Below are 8831 nucleotides of genomic sequence, written 5' to 3' on the forward strand. Positions count from 1 at the left end.
ACACACACACACACACATCACCTTCACTCTGAAACACGATGCACTCTTATCTGCTAAATCATCCTCAACAGCCACATTTGGAAGGCGTGCGTGGAGTGTTTCAAAAATAGTTTTTTATTCCTCTAGATAGAAGTGTGTGTCGTGACGACTCGAGGGGACGTGGATGGATGCTTTTCTTAAAGGCGAACTTGCCAAAGACGCCGATCCTTTGAGGGAATTGAACCTGTCGATCACGCCTCTTTGTCATTCCACCTCACAACTTCAACCCATCTGCGTGCTTTTTTTTTTTTCAGGCTCAAACTGAACCGTCATTACTTTTAACACATCAATCCAAACGTGTGCAGTGACGCAGGATATGCCTCCTGTCCGCACCGCTCCCCCCCCCCCCCACACACACCTCCCCTCTTTGGTATCAAAATCCATCCAGGACCCCGCGTGGGGTCACTGGGACTTTCCTTCGTTAACTATTCAAACTAAGCGCAGCAATAATGGATCATATCGCTGGCCATGTGACAAAGACACATGCTTACATAACAAGAGATCAATCAGGCGGACATGAGGCACATTCACTGCAGAGTGAGGGGCACAAATGACTGAGGCAGCAGCTGTACAATCATTGTTTTTTTAATATAGGACTTTCACTTCTAATGGTATATTTTAACACTGTCCCACTGGTACTTTTATGAGTACAGCAAAATATCTGAGTACTTCTGAGTACATCCCCTTGTGAGAGATTTAAAATCTTATCCTGAATGAATAAAGGTTAAATGAAATACATTAAATGAATCCTCATACTGGGGGTTGCACTCTCGGGCCTTTCACTTTATGAATGATGCAACATGTTTTCCTCTTTTGAAAACTTTGAACATCGTCATTCTCATTCTTCCTGTGACACGTCATTTTGTGCTGTTGTTGTTGCTATAAATGACAGAAACCAGAGCCTGACATCATCAGCCGGGTCAGAGATGAAACTCAGATCTGCGTGTCTGTGCCTATGCTCATGTTTGGTTGGGGGGGGGGGGGGGGGGGGGGGGGGGGGTGCTGCTGATGTTTATGCCTGTGTGTGTGTGTGCGCGTGTGTGTGTGTGCGTGTGTGTGTGAGAGATCTGTGTGCCACTGCTGCTGTTTGCAGTGAAGCATGTATTAGCATGGGACTGCAGGAGGAGGGGAGTGTTTCACCGTGTGTGTGTGTGTCTATGTGTGCGTGTGTGTGTGTGTGTGTGTGTGTGTGTGTACACTGATTGACGTCACAGACGCCCACTCATTTCCATATTTTCTGCCTGCGCGGAGAGAATAGATCCCCATCTGCATCCAGCTCTTCTCCCCTGCCTGCACACTCCCTCCCTTCCTCCCTCCCTCCCTTCCTTCCTCTTCCTCCTCACCTCCCGGTACTTTCTCCTCCTCTCCCTCTCCCCCTGCCTCTTCCCATTCACTCGCTCTCGCACATCCCACCCCCGTATAGGGCGCAGCCAGCCCCGCAGATAAACAAGTCGAAAAACACAAACAGTTTAAGACAGCCAGACAGCAACATCCTCTCCGCGCTGCCTGTATGCGAACCTTGCCGCCAAACATCTGTTCATGTTTCAAGCATCGCTGAGGTCCGGTCTGCGGGGAGGACTTTTGACTCAGGCTTTTCTCCGCACAACGATGCGAACGTTGGCAACTTGTGTCCGTGCATATGTGTGCGTATTTGTCCCATTGCTCCGCGCGTGGTAGGCGTGCCAAAGTGTGACGCTCTTTTCCACGAAACAAATGCTCATCCGCATTCACACAGCTGGTAACCCTGGTGACGAGAGGACATCATCTAAATCAATTCCCCGTAAAAAGGTCATCCTCACCTTTTACGCACACGCACACAGGCGCACAAACACATCTTCATACACGCAACGCACATGGGTGTGTGTGTGTACGTGTGTGTGTGTGTGTGTGGTGGTGTGTGTGTGTGTGTGTGTGTGCAAACCAACACGCACGGTCGCTCACACACTCATTCCCCCCACCCTGCGTGCCAGCCAGACCCTGACTGGAGAGATGTGAATGGATGAGGGGATGCGGGGAGGAGACAGTGGGTGCGTGGGATGACAGAGTAGGATATGCGTGTTTAAAAAAAGGGAAGATGGGCTATTTTAGTCCATATATCATAACCCCGTCGGAGAGTTAGACAGGGCAGAAGGAGCGTGCACACTGGGGGCGTTGCGCAAAGCTTTTGGGGGCACAACTCCCTTGCGATTACTAGACAGTGAGAAAAAAACAAAAAACAAGGATGAGGCGCAGACAAGCGGGCAGACTGGCAGATGGTCAGACAGACAGTTAAGCGGGCAGACACACATTCAGTTCAAACCGCAAGCGTGCACCAGGAGAGAGATAAAACAATATTAGAGTAATTAGGTCTTTGGTGTCAGAATGCCTCGGGAAGCAGGGGAGGGTGGAGGGGGGGGGGGGGGGTGTATACGTCTGCGCGCGCGTGTCTCTGCATGTCGGTGTCAAAGCCTCTGAACGAGTCAGATGCTTGATCACAGCAGACAAGATGAATGGACGGATCAATGGGAGGAGAATATCACAAGGGCCGCGCGGATGAAAGAAGAAAGACCACCGAAGAAACTTTCTGTCTGATCAATAATGTATTTCCTTTAGTTCGCATCACTGCACCCCTCCATGAATATAGATCTCACACACAGGAGGATGCTCATACAGCCCCGGTGTGGAGAAGGGGCTCTTAATCGAACCGTCTGGTTGAGTACAGGTTAAATCAAACAGATGATGCTGACAGGGGATGAAAAGAAAGTATGAGGGGAGATGTGAAAGAAAGAGGAATTATTTGTTTTATTATATATTTGAAAGGCCCGAGGGATCCACTTTTGAGAAGCCTTTTCATGATGAAGCCTGTGATCTGTCTCCTATTAATTCATTGATCCCAAGTAATGTGCCCCGGGAGGGTAATAATAACACCTTTAATGTATCGGTTTGTAAAAAAGAAAAAGAAAAAGTGAGGTTAATCATAGCTCGACGGGACCGAAGCTCCTCTGTGTTTGTTTACTGGAGTCAAGATGAGGCAAGGCGGCCATCTAGCGGCGGCGCGGCGCCACGGCGCTCTGCACACACAACCAAAGAATATCGACAAAATGGAGCCCGTTGCTCGGCCATGACAATGCAGGTCAGAGGGGCTGCAAACCGCTGCACCCGGAGAGCGGAAGGAAAACCGACAGAGCGCCGTGTTCCGCGGAGAACGCCGGCAGTGATTCGTGGGTAAAAGAGCGCTGCTCACAGGCGCTCGTCTTAATCATAACCAGAAAGGCCTGCTGCAGTCATAAGCAAATCTTATTTATTATCTCTGTGTCACAGAGGGCATTGCAAATAGTTTGCAACTATATGATCACAAAATATATTTTAATGCACATCAAGTGAGGGTTTGGGCCTCAGGAAACATACACATCCACATTCACACACTGCCAATACTGGAGGCAAGTGCACTCACACGAAGCTGAGAAAAAGTAGACCCATTCCTACTGTGTTTGCTTAATAGACTACATGCATTTGTACTCATCCCTGCTGCTGCTGTCAGACCCCTAACGTGAACCGATGCACGCGGCCTCGTGTGCACGTGGAGCTCTCCTTATGCGATGTGCTGCCGAAGGATAAATCCGGACTATTTTCCGTGAGGGGTTTGAGGTGAATGTGGGTCATGGGGCGCTCGTATTTCGAGTTCACGTAGAGTTAAATCGGCACGTGCGATGCCCAAAGGGGGAATGCTCCTTCGGTGGTGCGTATAAAAGGTGCAGGGTTCAGCCGGGACCTTTAGTCTTTTGTTGAGTCCCTTTTACTTCAATGAGTCATAAGAAAGGGTGAATCATTCTTTAGGGAGGAAGAATGGAGGAGCACACGTCTCCCATGTTAGACACACACTCCTTATCAGGGAGTTGTGTCCCAGCTGTGGCTGACCTTTCGCTGCCCTGACCTGACCTTCCCGTGGATCTGTGGGATCCATCCCAATGGTTTGGAACCTCAGGTATCAAGCTACAGTTGAGTTTGGAGGATCAGCAAAACTGTGTCCTGCAGCAGCCGTCTTGAGAGGAACGGTTGGATTTGTCTACAGTGACATCACTCAACAGACAGGTTTCATTTAGTCACAGCGGCCGTCTGACTCTCGTTTTTTCTGCCTTGCATGTGTTGAGATGAATGTAAACACAGAGAAACACTGAAAAGCTCTCCCGTGTGATTTATAGTGGGGGATGCGTTAGAAGCAGGTTGAGTGCAGGTTTAAAGGCAACATTAAGAGCTTTACGTTTTTATCGCCAGGTGGATGCATTGTTGCATTTCATTACAAAACGACCACGGCTTGTTGGAGGCCGGGCACCCTGAGCCGTTACTAAAGTTGACCTCAGTTGTCAACGCATGCTTGCAAATCACCCGTTTTACTTTAACCACTTTCATTGTGGTGTTGATGTGGAGACTCCCCAACTTCCATCTCTCTCTCTCTCTCTCTCTTCCAAGAAACAAACTCAGGACACACGATATCGAGGAAAATTCCCAGGACTTGTTTTTATTAAGAGAATTTCAGAACATAAGAGAGGGACCAGACACCTGCAATTTGTCAGAGAGGGTTTCCAAATTCGATTGTTTAAAAAAACCAGAGTGTTTAGAAAAGCTGACGTGACAGCGTGGATGGAGCGGGAGCTGTTTCACACGCAGGGTCGTCTAGGAGACGGGTCGGAGGCAATCGCTGTTCCCGGAATGTTTCACATGTTCGTCTTCCTCTTTCTTATGGACAACACGCTTTTTTTTTTTTCTTCTTTTTTTTTGAAACACGAGTTCAATGGAAAACAAAAAAACAAAAACAAAAAGAGACAGAAGCAAAAAGGGAACTCACTGCACATTTAGAGGTCTAAAAGAATCACCCACGTTAACATGGCTGAACCGTTAATATAACATGGATAAAGGCTGAACTGTAGGGGGGGGGGGGGGAGGTCTAATCTGTGGAGGAAGAAGAGGGGGAGCAGGGGAAAGATGGGGGCGAGGAGGAAAAACACAGGAATACACAACTCACGACATAGCCAATCCCGGCGGGGGTGGTGTGGGGGGGGGGGGGGGGGGGACGCACTTTCTACACCAAACAAGCCTTCAACAATCATGAAATGCCATTTAAAAAAGATTTTAGTGTGTTCATCTTGCTTGTAGACACTTGATATGACCACTGCATAATCAGCTTTGCTTTTTGTGCTAAAAATCTGTACGGATACTTATAAAATCATTGATAAAAATATTCCTCTGTTAACAATACGCCTTGGAGGGAAACCATGTGAGAGACTTGGAGGGGGGCTGGTTGGCTGGCTGGGGGTTCAGGGGCGGGTGGGGGGCGGGGGTGTTTGGGATCGTAGAGGAGGAAGCTTGGGGCAGTGGTGCTACTCGGACTTGGCCTCCTCCTTGGCCTCCTCGGGGGCTGCCTCCACCTGTGGGACAGAGCAGACAGGTCAAGGTCAAAAACGGTTTTGAGTGGTTGCCGCTTTGCTTTGCGTAGTAGCGCCCGAAACCACCGGCGTCCCGTGCGAGTCCACCCACCTCGTTGGTCTTGGCGTCTCCGTTCTCAGAGTGGTTTTCCTCGTTGGCCTCCGCCTCTGCGTTCTCCTTCGCCTTCTTGGTCTTCTTGTCCTCCTTCTTGTCGTTCACGGCCTTTTCTTTCTGCGGGGGCCACAAGAAGAGGCTGTTAGCCGACTGGACGCCTCTAGCTCTGGGACGCGCGTGGATTCAGAATCGGGGGTTCGCGTCTCTTACCTTTGCCGCCTTCTTAGCCTTTGGTTCCGGCTTAGGCAGCGCCGGCTTCTATGACAGAGAGGGAAAGAGACTGAGTAACGGCTACACCCGGATTACTGCGTTCTTCGCTAGTTTGACCACACTGGAAGAGTTTGGCTTTTTAAAAAGACGGTGAATGCAACTCTAAATTATTTATAATAAAAACTATTAAACCTCTTTAATACAGACATTGACTGAGTGTTTATAACAAATATTTGCACCCCTAGCTCGGTAATTTAAAGTTATTGTATAATATTAACATACTAAACGGTAATAATTCTGAAGCACTCTATTATGCCCACTATTGGTATTTCATATGTATTGTACCAGCTCTGTACTTTTTAAGAGCAAAAACCTTCCTAAAACATGTTTTATTTGAATAATAGAGACATTTTATCTTTATAGTACTGCTGACGACTTAATTACTACTTAATTAAAGACTTTAATAACCTAAACTAACTCTTAAGCTTCGTAATGTAAAAATGACATGTTTTGAAGTTTGGTATTGCTAGGAATTAAATTGAAGTACTTCATGAGAAGAAACCCCGTTTATATAGCTGCTCTCCTTCTCTAAAAGGAAAATATTGCTTTATTTCATTGGTGACACGTGTGTGCAACTACTTTCAAGCGTTCTACCATGATTTACACGTTTTTGGACTGAATGTGTAAATGTAAATGACTTGGCCGAGTTTCTGTGTGTCTCCTTACCAATGATAACCGAGCTGATCTCCTCTGGGGCTGAAACAGAACAAAGACCGTTATCACGGGGCTTTTATCTGGATTTGGGCTACATTCAGGAAACACACATTAGAATTCAATAATAGCTCTTATTTTTATTGATAACGCCCTCACGGGTCCCACGTACTGATGAAAATTCAATTTTAATCACATGTATGTGGTGTTTCTTAACGTGCACCCTCTTACCTCCTCCCTTTCTCCTCCAGCCGTTACTGCTGTCTGAAAAACACAAAAACAAACGGTTACAATGGGGGGGAAATTAAAATAGCACTACTGAGAGTTTAAATGGTCTTTATACGAACAAGAAACAGTTGTCAAATGCTTCAGTCGCATATTATGACTAATTATAAACCTGTTGAAAAAACTTTTTGCTTTCGTGCCAAAACTAAATTTTATGTCACATACAGGTAATTTTAAAGGCTCCCAGCCCAGGGATGTGGTGGTAATGCACGGTTTCAGTCATGGGCTATGAGGGCTCAGCCGTGCGGGCCTCTGGAGCCATATTTTGAGGGCCCAGGCCCTGTTATTCCCTTTCACTCCCCCATCTCTTTCTCTCATTCAATGCATGAAGCTCAGATTTGAAAGCTGGCGCGGGAGTCTCTGAGAAGGGGGAGGGACCTGCTGCCGCTCACGCGCGCCACCCGGCGGCAGAGCCGCGCCACCGCAGCCGTTCGGGACCGCGAACAAAGAGAGAAAATATACAATTTTATCGAAACGCGACGGTGAGTGCTCGCTTTTGCGGCCAAAATGCAAAGTAGAGGCACTAAAGCATTTTCTGGTGGCACTTTTCGCCGGTTTGGTGTCGAATTCGCGATAAACGGAGCGCTTGTTCTCGGTAGGGTCGGCGACGAAGGTGGACAAGAGCTGCAAAGCATGGCTGCTGCTTGTGCTTTAACTGCATGGAGACCGAGAGAGACTTCTGGCTCCCCAAAGGACAGCGGCTCGTGCAAGAAAAACGCGATTTAAAGGCCGTGTCCGAGCGGGAAAATATTCATTCTAACGCATAAAAAATGTACATTATATCTAGAAAATAGGCAAAAATTACCAGCGGTATATTACGGTTATACATTACGTTATAATTAAGTAATGTCTCAGAGGGATGTCTTCACAATCGTTTTGCAATGCATGCATAGCTGATATCCCCCTCAAACTATTTGGCTCATTGAGAATACGTACCTTTCTCTTGGGCATGTTGATCTCTTGGAGGTGTTCTTACAAATACAACTAAAAACTGTTTTTCTCAGTGGGTTCAGTGCATGTGAAGACGAGCGTCTCCCTTATGCTCGGCAGTGTAGTAAACACACTGGAACAGAGAGGCGAGTGGTTGAATGGGGGGAGGGGTGCGGCTAAAGGCATGATTGATAGGCTCCCGGCCAATCGGGTGACGCCATTCGGGGCTGCAGAACACTTGGAATTTTTTGGAGCCGGTGATGATCTGAGGTCTGTGCGAATGGCTTCTTCCCACTTCTGCAGGGAGAGAGAGATGGGAGGAAAGCCTGCGAGAGCGAGAGGGGCTGCGCTCGAGGACATGTTGCCCTCGTTGCGAGCGCGTTACAGTGAGAGCAAAAATATAAAGAGGCCCGCACGGCCGAAACACCCTTGCACGCGCCGCTCTACAAGGCCCCGCGGAGGGCCCGACAACATGCCCCCAAGTGTAGAGCCACTCATCCCCGCTGGCTCGTCTGACAACCTCGGGCTCACGTCGGAGGCGGCCAGCGAGGAGAAAATTCACCATAAATTCACTTGGTGTTTGAGTCCAATATGGCGCCCACTCGTCTCCGACACATTTTTTTTTTTTTTTTTTTTGTTTGTCAGTCGGCTTTCCTAAATTCATTTCAGAGCAGCCTTGCGTCGTCTGCCCCAGACGCCTGCAGGGGGCCCACAGAGCCCGTCTAATGGTGTCGGCTGCACGAGACGGCGCGAGGCCGAGCTGCTTGTTACACAAAAGCGCCCAGAAGTGTTCAAAATCACAGCGGATTTTTGTGTTATTGTTTTTAATCACCTAACATTAAATTACCATAATTAAGAAGAACGCATGCGCGCGTGTAGGCCTACTGTTTAAAAAGGAGGGCAATATCGAATCGCTGGCTTGCAGACAATGGGGGTCGATGCTGAAAATATTCAGACAATATCACCCTGTTGTCTTGCCATCATAATAGGCCCCATGGCCCCCCTGTGTGCGCGCGTGAACCGTGTGTGTGTGTGTGTGTGTGTGTGCTCTACAGAGAGAGGGGGAGAGGGAGGGGGGGAAGGGAAAGGGGCGGGTGGAGGCAGAGCACAGAGGCGGAGGAGGAATGTAAAACCTCCAT

The 8831-nt window shown here is 48.2% G+C and overlaps 1 protein-coding gene across 2 annotated transcripts; it reads right to left on the bottom strand.

The window, feature by feature from the left end:
* Positions 1-4511: 4511 nt before the first annotated feature.
* On the bottom strand, positions 4512-7851 carry LOC306701661 (uncharacterized protein). 2 transcript variants are annotated; one of them, XM_079167034.1, is made up of 6 exons: positions 7699-7851; positions 6709-6741; positions 6493-6522; positions 5767-5811; positions 5554-5673; positions 4512-5444 (listed from the first exon to the last, which is right to left on the bottom strand). In XM_079167034.1, exons 1-6 carry the CDS (start codon positions 7711-7713, stop codon positions 5397-5399), a joined length of 291 nt encoding a protein of 96 aa, XP_079023160.1. In that variant the 5' UTR covers positions 7714-7851; the 3' UTR covers positions 4512-5396. The 2 variants fall into 2 exon arrangements, with proteins under 2 accessions (XP_079023160.1, XP_079023159.1); XM_079167033.1 differs by having other exon boundaries at positions 5767-5814; positions 7699-7850.
* Positions 7852-8831: the final 980 nt, after the last annotated feature.

Source organism: Pholis gunnellus (genome assembly GCF_910591455.1).
Source record: "Pholis gunnellus genome assembly, chromosome: 10".
In the NCBI taxonomy this organism is placed as follows: Eukaryota; Metazoa; Chordata; class Actinopteri; order Perciformes; family Pholidae; genus Pholis; species Pholis gunnellus.

Bases quoted from the DNA above. Each gene is read 5' to 3' on its own strand.
- LOC306701661 (XM_079167033.1), bottom strand. The intron at 6,523-6,708 runs GTAAGAGGGTGC...GTTCTGTTTCAG, and splicing joins CTGGAGGAGAAAGGGAGGAG to CCCCAGAGGAGATCAGCTCG. The intron at 5,674-5,766 runs GTAAGAGACGCG...TGGCCCCCGCAG, and splicing joins AGGCTAAGAAGGCGGCAAAG to AAAGAAAAGGCCGTGAACGA.